General features: G+C 31.9%; 1 protein-coding gene across 1 annotated transcript; it reads right to left on the bottom strand.

Annotated features, from left to right (window-relative positions):
* Positions 1-3762: 3762 nt before the first annotated feature.
* Positions 3763-4398, bottom strand: LOC11434820 (protein PELPK1). Its single transcript, XM_003593210.4, has one exon. The coding sequence runs from the start codon at positions 4311-4313 to the stop codon at positions 4029-4031; it is 285 nt and encodes a 94-aa protein (XP_003593258.1). The 5' UTR covers positions 4314-4398; the 3' UTR covers positions 3763-4028.
* Positions 4399-11540: the final 7142 nt, after the last annotated feature.

Below are 11540 nucleotides of genomic sequence, written 5' to 3' on the forward strand. Positions count from 1 at the left end.
TTTTAGGAGGAGGGAAATTAGGAAATAATGGTTAGGGTTTGGAGGAGGGGAATTATGAAATATGGTTAGGTTTTGAAGGAGGGAAAAGTATCTACAATTTTTTAGGTTAAATATTAGGTGGAATTAGGGCAACAGTGTTAGGTTTATAAATAAAAGATTTACTCTTTGATTTTGTTACATCAATTAACTGATTCCATCTTAAGCTGGCCTTCTAATTGATTATGTTTTTTCTACTAGGCTGGGTTAACTCTCTAATGGCCTTCTACTTACTAGATTGGGTTAACTCTCAAATGACCTTCTAATTAATTATTTATTTAATTTTTTTTCTTTCATTTATTGCTAGTATTTTACTATTTTAGTTAAAATTTGTTGGTGTTGATGACTTACATTTGAATCTGATTTGTTGACGCCATCTGAAATTTCATAATTAAACTAAGATCAGTATTATACATCTTGATTGCCAAACAACACGCAAGTTCCTCATCGATAAAATTTGTTTTAGTGGAGGTTTTTTTTTTTATTGGTCATGAAAATCAATGCTAGGGCACTGGTTGAGGAAGCAAAAAAAGAAAATTTTAAATAAAAAATGAAACTTTTTAAATTTTTAATGCATTGATTACGCAGTTTTTAATGCAAAATATTATTAAATTAAACTTCTTAACCAATGTCCTGGGTGCCTCAAGGCACTGATTAGCATTTCCCTTTTTTTATTATTAGAGATAGATAAAAAGATATTGTTTCTATCAAATATGATTTTAATTGAGTTGACAATATGACTCTTCGTCGGAAGAAGAATGTGTGTATTAAAAATCGTGGTTGAGCCTAACACAATCCTACAAAACCGATTTGTGAGGTGAGGATTACCCCCACTTATAAATAAATTGTCTAACCAACTCTTAACCAATGTGGGACTCTTAACATTGTGTTTGATTTGTGTAGTCATTTATTTGGGAGTTAACCGAGCCATATATGTAATAAACAAAAACAAACATATCACGGTACTAAAAAAAAAAACAAATGTATCATTGTCAACTTGATGATTAGTCAAACTCAGAGGGCCTAGGGATAAAGATACCTTCAGGTGTTTAATGAGGTTTAAAGATCCTAATTATTGTCTAATAAGGTTGCAAAATTGTTACTTTTACGTAACAGCTAAAACTCATACACACGATAAGATTTTGAGTTCAAATATAAATGAAGATGTTCAATTTAACAATATCGACATTATCACTCTCGTTTAAAATAGGAATATGTGAAGTCGGCATCAATTCTAAAATTATAATATAACACCTACGGATTCCAATCACAAAATTGATTAAAGTTTACGGTTCCCAACCAATCTTTTCTCTCCAGCTAATTTAAGAGATAAAACATTGTCTCATATTGAAGATTGAATCCACATCCACATAAAGAGATTGGTATTGAATAATGTAATCATCACGTGAACATGAAAATATAATCTTGTCCCTCTACGGACAATTACAAAATATATGTGGCTTTTTGTAGAGGTTGGCCATGTGATAAAATATTTTGTGAGCAACAAATCAATTATGCTTGGCACACATACTCACATAAAAAAGTTTAAGTGAGAAATTATTTAGTTATATCATTTAATTCTTTCAATTTTTTTATTTGTGTCCAAATGTTTTTTATTTGAAGTTGTGATTAAACTGTATTTCTCATATTTTCTTATGTTAAGCAACTAGATTTATGTTGAATTATTTTTTACTACTTCTTATTTTAAGTACTTTTAAAGGTCGTTAGATTAATCTACACATGTGATAAAGGATCGAGTGACTATGCAATTTTGTTGTTGATTTGAACAATCAATTAGATTAGACATTTGTGGAAGGTCAACAGCCTTGCTAGGAAATTCTAAAATATCTCGTTAACTGACCCGTCTTTCATTGTAAAGGAGCAGTGTTGATGCAACACAACAGAAGTGTATGATGCTTATTTTTTAAAGAAGTTAAAATGAATTTGATTACTATTCTTAAGCATTAGGTGTGTTAGATAAAAATCAAAAGGTCATAAGGTTAAGTTATAACATAAACAGACTCCACAAAAAATAACCTGAAAAATAACATAATTAACCTATGTTTGTGCACAATAAAGGGTTAAACCACCACCATTTATGATAATAAAAAATAAGGTTTCTAAAATTTTGCTTTTAATCACAAAAATAGAAAAAAAGTTTAACGCTCTCAATAAGCTGTAGCGTGAAAAGTTATGCTATTTCCGTCCTTCCAAATAAAAGTTGAATTTTTTTTAAGGAGTAAAATTAAAATTCTGAATATTTGCATGGGTCATTTACTTAAATAACGTGAAAATTTATTTATATAATAAATTGGACATAATATTTAGGATATATGGTTATTTTCAAATGAAAAAATAGAAGAAAAAAATTGCTTTAAAACTCAATACAGATAAAGTATGATACCAACTTAAGGAATTAATGTAGCTAAATTGTGAACTATTCGGGAAATTGTTCTCGCGATATCAAGCATTTCCATAAAGAAATAACATCAGGTGATATGGAGACGTGATACTTTCTTTCTAAAGAGGTGGCACTGATGTGGTTGACTCCACATCAAGTGTCACATATTTATTTAATGGGACACATCATGTTCTTTAGCGATTGAATTTAACAAATAAATCTTTTTTATTGACATGTTACAATTTTAGGGACAAAATTGATAATTCGTAAAAGTCCATGACTATTTTTGTTAGTAACCATGTTTGTACAGTGTCTCGAACGACGTTGTCAATGGTTAATCTTCGTTGAATAACTTGATTGACCATATTTAGTGAGATATTCTCTACCAACCATATTTTTTCCCATCAACAAGGCTCGAATCAGAAACCTCAAGGAATTCAAATTCATAGCTCTACCCTGACCAATATAATGTTGGTCTTAGTAGCCAAGAACTAATTTGACAGACGTCTATGCTTAGAATCTCAGTCTAAAAGATTAGTAAAATTTCAATAATTTTTATGTATGCCATAAAAATAATCGTTGCATTAAGTTCTCTAATGCTTTGTTTGCGGGTTGAGTTTCGGAGGGGAGGGGTGGGAAAGGAAAGGCTTATGGAAAGGTAAACTCTTGTTTGGGAGTTTTAAAAAAATAGAGAAAGGTTTTGAGGGATTTTGAAGGGCTTCATTTGTCCAATTTTAAAGTTCCCCCAAATTAGGGGGTTAAACATACAAATTGACAATTTTGTCCTCATAATAACTCAAAATTCCAATTATAATTTACAAGATAAATTACAAAGTATAAAATAATGTATTGATTTTAAGAGAAAAAAAATAGTAAAATAGTAAAATTATCATCACATAAGTCCTCTATCTCCTTTCCTTGTTGGTTTCTTTAACTCCCGAACAAGGGAAAGATTTTCCCTCCTTTCTCCCTTCCCTTCCCCTCCTAAGTCTTTCCTTCCCCTTCTCTCAAAACTCGCAAACAAAACCTAAAGAAACAGATATTGTCTCTTAATCAGTTCAGTTGTCTTCCATTTTATTTTAGTCATAAATAAGTATAAAGAAACATCAAATCGCTACAATTCTACCACTATATTTTAAATCATTTCAAATAATCAGTCCTTGAAAAGCAAAATTGATGGCATTAATTATCCAATTTGTTTGATGAATAAGGGACCAATGCGATGAGTATATATATCTCTAATTTGGAAGACCAAAATAAATATTTACCCTTAGATGATGAGAAAAGATGTAACCAAAAAAAAAAAAATATGATGAGAAAAGATATATGAAATTGAATATATAATAACAATAGCTGAATTAGGCCACATTAATCGGATAAATACAAGTTACACAGTACACACTACATAATATGTAGTAGTGATAAAATATACCCAAATAACATAAAAATTGAACCCAACATATGCTTCAATTTGGTACATAGTCATAAAGTACAAATGAAACCCCCAACAGAAACATCCTCGAATAACATAAACAAATTTTAACAAACACATAAACAGTTCAGATTACTAGAACTCATGAACTTTAGGTACTTATGGTTTAGGCACACCAGGCACACCAGGAATCTGAGGAATTTGTGGCACACCAGGAACAGTAGGAATCTGAGGAATTTGAGGTACAGTTGGTACTTGAGGCAAAGTTGGAACACCTAAGTTTGGAATTGTTGGCAATTGTGGCTGTGTTATCGGCAATGGCACTGGCAGATTAGGTAGTGGTGGCAACTCAACAAGGTTACGTGCTCCTTCAATACTTGTCATTGATGAAAATGTTATGAGTAAAAGTGATAAAATGAATGACCAGAAATTGATGGAAGCCATTTTTTTGTTTGGAGCTAGAGAACTTAGTATTAGTCTTTACTAATAGTTGTGGTATGCTTGAGTTGAGGTAATGGTCTATGTGTGTTGTGGGCTTTTATAGACAAAGATGTGCATCATGTGATTGTGAAGATTGGTATTGTATGGTTTGAGAATTTTTTAAGGTAAAATCAAACATATCTTGAATATGATTAGTTTAATTTCTTACATGTACATTATGTTAATGTAAATATAATTCATTAATATAGTTCTAAAAAAATATATCCTTTCATTTTAATAGGAAGAGCATATCATATACAAATATATATTCAAAATCGTTAAAAAAATGAAAATGTTGAATTTGCGAACAAAATCACAACATTCAAATTAATAGCATAAAACAGTCAAATGTCTACAAATAAATTATATGATAAAATTAAAGTGATTAGAATATCAATGTCTTTGAATCTCCAATGCTGACGACATAGTCATTAGTTGAATTAGTAATTGATGGAAGTTAATATGTTGATCTAAACCAAACGAATATCACACTAAAACGGAAAACCAAACGAACACCCAACTAAGACAGAAAATCAAACAATAACATTTAAAACGACGAAATAAAAAAAAAAAATAATAATAACTTGATCAATATGAAGACTACTAATTTAGATTAATGTAGGAGAAAATAGCTCCAGAGTGTATTCACTTGTAATTGCAACTTTTGGTAGAGAAATGATATAACACACATTTTTCAAGACACTCTTTTTGATTGGTTAAAATTCACATATGTTCCATCAAATTATGTGGGTCCCATATAAATTTGGTAGGTCTCGTGTAACTTTTAGCCAATCAAAAAAGTGTGTTGAAAAGTATTGGAATGTGTGTTGCTAGCATTTCTCTTTTTATATTGTGACTCAACCTCATATGCTGACTTAAAACTCTTTTTTTTTAAGGAATGCCGACTTAAAACCTTGTATAACACTTAGTCAAATCACACTTTTAACATCATTGGGGTCCCCAACCTTAGACAAGTCCAAAATCAACTGCAATTACTCACATCACCTTGTTCATTTAGAATGGACATCTAAAATACGTAAAACGTAACTCAACTAATAATATTGAAATTGTTTGGACATTTTCTTCTAAATTTAAATCTAAAGTCTTTCTTCCACGGTTGATAGGAACGATGCATAATGTATGCAAGGTTTGGGGTTCGGGGTTCAAATCCCAAAAAAAAAAAATCAAAAGCCTCTCAATTGTTTGTGTGAAAGTTCTATCGATGTTTACCACTTCCTTTGTAAACCAAAAATATATATGGATTATTGAGGAAAATATTTTCCATAAAGCTGGCACGGCATATAATTAATAATTATTGTGGATTGTCATTAAAATAAGGTCTTGATGTTCCTTCATATATTAAAATCAGAATGAATTTCTTCTTAGTAGTTTAAACAAGCCACCGCCTTTCTATCTATGGACGTTTTCCTTTTCAAGTATGGAGCAAAGATGAATCCAGCATTCTGATATACTATAAAATTCAAATAGGGATTCCTTTTCTCCTCAAGAGAAATCTTCTTACAACAAGAAAATAATTAACTAAGAATTATGAAGCAATGATTTCATTGATCAAATTGGCTTGTTTTATTTTATTATAGATTAAAATAAAAATGATTTTGTTCGTAAAATTTAGCTCAACTGACAATGTCAAAATTAAATTAAGTTTGACGCCTTTAATCAAGTTTGAACTTAGGATCTTACATTGTGTGTGAGTTTCAATGGTGTTTACCACTTCGTCTACCTATAAAAAAAATGATTTTGATATAAATAATTTAGATATTTTTAAGAATAGGCATGATCAAAATTATAAGAAGGAATTTTATATTTCTCTCTTTGAAAAAAAAAATCTTCAAAAACTAATCAAATTACCTTTCCATTTTTAACATTGGAAGGGTTTTTATATTTCTCTCCCTCTATACATAAGAAGAAAAAAACTTATATTAACGGCAATTTTTTTGCTTTTATATCATTCATTTATTTATTTAAAAATTCATTAAGCTAAATAACATGCATGTTTTTTTTTTTGTGGTGAAATAACATCCATGTTTAGTTTCACTTTTGAGAGAATGTGATGTGATTTTATGACCATAGAACTTATTTTCATATATGTTTTTTGTGTATTAAAAAAGAAATGTTTTTTCTTTTAGTTTTTGGCTTAAATATTTGTTCAACTCAATTTAAAATAAATGTATTCAAACATAAATGATTTAACAATAATTCAGTTCTTAAAAAGTTCTCCTCAAAAAACAATAATTCAGATTTAATGAAAATGAATTTTCATCGTCATATAATCACACACAAGATTCCAACATACCCAGCTAATATTTTCAATTTCAATCATGTGATTGAAGCAAGTGGTGCCCATCTTACAACTATTAATGTCATTTGTTTTTATCAAATTGTTTACAATGAAGTGTAAGCACTTGAGTGGAGGAATGGAAAACTGAATTGATAGAGGATGAACCTCTAACATCAACAATGAACTTATACCTTAAAAACTTAGGCCAGTTGGTAACAATAAGGCAATAGAGATAAGAACATGTTTGGCTATAGTATCTCTTTTACCCGTGAAATATTTTGTCATATTTGAGACAAGAATAACAGAATGATGCTGGTATGTAAAAACCACAAGAATAAGGTAAGATGAGTTGTGGCCTGTGTACAAGTTATTATCATGATAAACTATTTTAAACTTACATAGAACCACATGTAAACCAGCCTATCAGACTCTCTTCTTTCTATCCATAGCTGCATTTGTTGACCAAGTACATTTACTATCAATTACTCTTCAATTTAATACTATGTGATAAGAAACATAACTGGTTGAGAGAATTTGTGCTAAGGTATGTGGCTTTAAATAGAACTCCGTTAATGAACGGTGAGATTGATCGCCTTTTAGATTAATCGGATGTCAAAAAATATATAACTACAACAAAAAATTCCACATAAAACTGAAATGTCGCGGATGGATAGGTTGACACGTGGTCTAACCTGGATAATTTAAATGTGTTTTATTAATAGTATAATAATTATTAGTACTGGTTCATACAAATGTCGTTCCTATTAATTATACTATTGCAGTTTAGCATCAGCAGTCACATAAATATTCTCACATGAGATAAATACTTGATTTGATTTCCATCACCAATGGTCTCCAAGTGAATATTTCAACACTCCATTATTAATTAGAAGAAATAAATTTCAGTCCTCAAAGGCCTTGTCTCCTGTACCTAACATCAACTTGTTGTACTAATCAAACTTCTTGGTTTTTGCTGAAATGACACACTTGTTCGTGTAGGGCTGTGGTTCTTGAAATTCTGGGATCAAAATTATTCATGGTAACTAGTGACCTCAAATGAGGATGATGAAATTACAGAAACTTTTTAATGGAATGGCAATATAATTACATGTATTAAACAGGACTAGTTAATAGTGCAAAATACTAGATTAAGTAGTATAGCAGCTGGGTTGGTTGGGATTAGAATTATCAGGAAATTTAGCCACTTCGGCAATGTTATAATTTCCAACATGCAATTTTATATCCAATGTAGCTGCAAGACTAAAATGATAATAAAATTATGAGTGCTATATGAAGCACAAAATTACAGAACTTGTTCAATATAAAAATGAATTAACTTGTTCAATCAAGAAACTTCGAGAAGAACTTTATGTTTTTCTTACCATGTCATAATAGCATTTTATGTGATAACATCTTTTGCCATACCGAAGAAGATAACCCCTGGCCGATATGTCATCGCTACATTTTGCATACAGACACAAAGTCATGCAGCACCTATATAGCAGTCAAGAGCTTTGGAAGAAAACTAAAACAGGTAAATCTCAAGGTTTATATTTTTAAGAGTAGCTAACTGTTATGTCTCTGTAATATGTGATGTGTAGTAACTGAGAAAGTTCCACTATTTCTACAAAATTTGTTGTAAGAGTATTTCCACTTGGGAGTTTAACTTGCAATGGATCTGTTGGAACATTGATGTGATGTTGGATGAAAAATTGAAAGATTAAACACCAAGTAATTATACTTTGATCTAATGTTGTGTGAATTGAAAAAATAGAGTGGGGAGGTCCCACATAAAATAGAACACACTTGTGGTATTTAATTTTAAATACTTGATAGTGATAAAAATAATAGTAATTATTATTTTATTAGAGAATATCACTTTCCATAAATTTAGCTTATGGTGGTTGTGATAAGAATAATAATTTAATTATTATTATATTTTCTTCATTCAAATCCAATAGTTTGGTTCCTCCACTTTTGTGGATTTGTTTCTTTTGATCCTATCCATAAGTGTTGTTGAACTGATTAATGGATAAACTTCATTTTAATCTTATCCACTAGAGTAACTGTTGTCGCAATTTTTGCTAAAACAGTTACAGAATCTCTATATAAATAGAGGACTCCACTCAGTTCAAAAAAACACACCAAAGAGTTTCATTGAGTTGTCGGGAACTCTTTCTCTCTTCTCCCTTTCTTGACTTGTGTTGACGAGTCTTTCTTCTCTTCATCTCCTTTTTCTGTCCCTTCGGATTTAAGAGTGTTCTTAAGACCATAGTCGCTTTTCGGTTTCATGTCCCTTCGGAATTAAGAATGGTCTTAAAAACATAGTCCCTTCGATAAATGTCCCTTCAGAATAAAGAATACTTTTAAGATCATAGTCCCTATTTGGAAGAACAATGTCCCGTCGGAATTAAGAATGATCTTAACGGTATATATAAAAAGTATTTCAATATTTTTTATTTGAGGAGAAATGGTGGTATCACCATATATGAGTGATCGTAGTACCATATTGATAGTTTGGAGAACTTAAAGTTAGAATGGTATGAACACCATATTTGAGTGGTCTCAGAACCTTAACAGAGTGGTAACAATACCATATTAAAGTGGTTTCAGTATTAAAGAGTGGTCTTAGTACCATATTTGAGGGTGTAATTCTCGAACGGTTTTCTACAGTGCATTAGTTAACCGCACAGTTGCAGCTGGGCTTGTTTTATCCTGGAGGCGGCGTGGTTGATAGTCTGTCTTGCACAATTTTGGGCAGTGCCACGAAACGTCTTAAAGAGAGCGACCTGGTCGTGACTCAACCTAGTAACAACTTCGGTAGATAATAGAATTTGGAAATCCAAATACAACAGTTTGAAAATTCAAAAACAACAGGATCTATCCTTATTTATGAAGTGAACCAAACCATAGATGTCATGCTAGACAGAATCAAGTTTGAGTTACTTCGTGGCCATTTTCACCAATTAGAGTTGCGACGTGAGGCTAGCTGGATGAATCCACTGATGCATGCTGAATCAGTTTTAACAATCTGACATAGTGCTCCTGAGCAAAGATGGTTTGACTTGAGGCATCTGATTACTTCAAAGAACTATGATCATTACCAAATTTTCAGCTGCATTGATCAAGACTTTTTGGTTTGTCTGAAAATTCTGCACACGTTTTGTTGTTCCTGCGTTAAATGGCGGGAGCCGAGAGTGGCTCCATGAGTTATATCTGTGAATGCACCCTAATGAATCCCATAATTGATGATGAAACAACAGTGACTTGCTCATGGCCAAACATGCATGTGGTACTCCACACATGCATTATAGAATTGGCCTACAGCGTTTCCAATTCTTCCCACAAGGTTTTGAATTCAGTAAAATATCCAATAACGTATACCTGTAAATTAATAGTTTCACGGCAACCGCAGTTAGACTCTCATTTGGACATAGTATGAGCTTGCCAACTTAGAACTTACACTAGAAATGTGGTTTGTCACCATAGAGATAAGACCAGTGCGCAGAAGAGCTCGTGTAAAAGAGCTCTAATATCACCTATGGACAGAAAGAATGAGCTCATAGAGATGAAAAGAAGCTCTACTCATCCACCTATCTGTGCAGTGTAAAGTCATGTATATGTACAAGCTGATGAAAGCACATGAATGGTGGCTTATCTGCTAACAGATCATTAACTAACATTCTTAAGCTAATTGGTGTTGTTGAGAGGTCTGGAGTTTACGGTTGATTCCACGCTCTCATCTCCGCATGTAGTGTCATGCGTCCGCAGGTTGAGCAAGCTCATGCTTATGAAAAAAAAAATTAGGGGAAAATATGAAAGGAGTCATATAAAAGTTAGAAAAACCCTACCTGTTACAGGAATGTTGGACACGGTTGGCATATATAGTTTTAAATTTTAAAAATTAAAACAACTAGAGAGAAACAGCCATGCTGTCATTTCTGTCATAGTTAGACTGCGTGTGATTCAGGAGTTCATTGTTCTGTCATAAAATTCATCAGGATGTTGCTATAACGTTTAAGGAACCAATATATGAGATTAGTTGCACGACATTGATTTAGCGAAAATTGTCTGCCGTATCTAATAAAATATTGCAATTTGTATATGTTTTGTACTAGGCTTTTAGATTTTCACGTCAATATGTGGCTGGTTTCACTTCCTGTTACATGCTGCATGACAGACACACACACACACACACACTTCTGCAATAAACACAAACACAATCTTGGTGCTTTCTGTTAGTAGTAAGGTTAAACTCACGTTTTTACTGTAATAAGGACATCACATAAATGCTTAGTGCCTAAAAATATTCTCTGCAACTAGTAGTCTCAGAATTGTTATGTAAATATGTCGTTAAGAAACAAACCACCGATCATATGAATACAAGAATCAACAATTATAAACTCAAAAATATTGCTGATTGAACACAGTTCTAGGTTCATGTTAAGCATTGCCTCCCTTGGTGCAGCAGCGAGGCCATAAAATTTGGGAGTAACTCGGTCTGATTTTTAAGCCCAAGGCCTGCATTTTATCAAGCTTATTTGGGCTGACCCATTTTGCCAAATCACAACAACTATAGATGGACTCTCATTTGGACAGGCAGTATAAGCTTGCCAGATTTGAGGTCAGATCTTTGCACTATTATGAACTCAGAACTTCCACCAAAAATCTGAGTTTCTGTTAGGACTTAGAAAAAAAGCCTCAAGTGCAAGGCCGTCATCTTTATTATAAACCTTTTGTATCTTCTTTCAATCCTTATTATCCCCATTCAATTGACAGTAACAGAAAGATATTCAAAGAACTCTTCGTTTCTCAATTTTGTTGATCAATCTTTATTCTAGTTAGAACCGTTCTCTTGTTTATTCACTTCTGCCCAGTTTAGGAAATTATTT

Source organism: Medicago truncatula, chromosome 2, assembly GCF_003473485.1.
Source record: "Medicago truncatula cultivar Jemalong A17 chromosome 2, MtrunA17r5.0-ANR, whole genome shotgun sequence".
Lineage (NCBI taxonomy): Eukaryota > Viridiplantae > Streptophyta > Magnoliopsida > Fabales > Fabaceae > Medicago > Medicago truncatula.

What these genes read in the sequence shown, in the direction of transcription:
- LOC11434820 (XM_003593210.4), bottom strand. Translation starts at nt 4,313, where the DNA reads ATGGCTTCCATCAATTTCTGGTCATTCATTTTATCACTTTTACTCATA.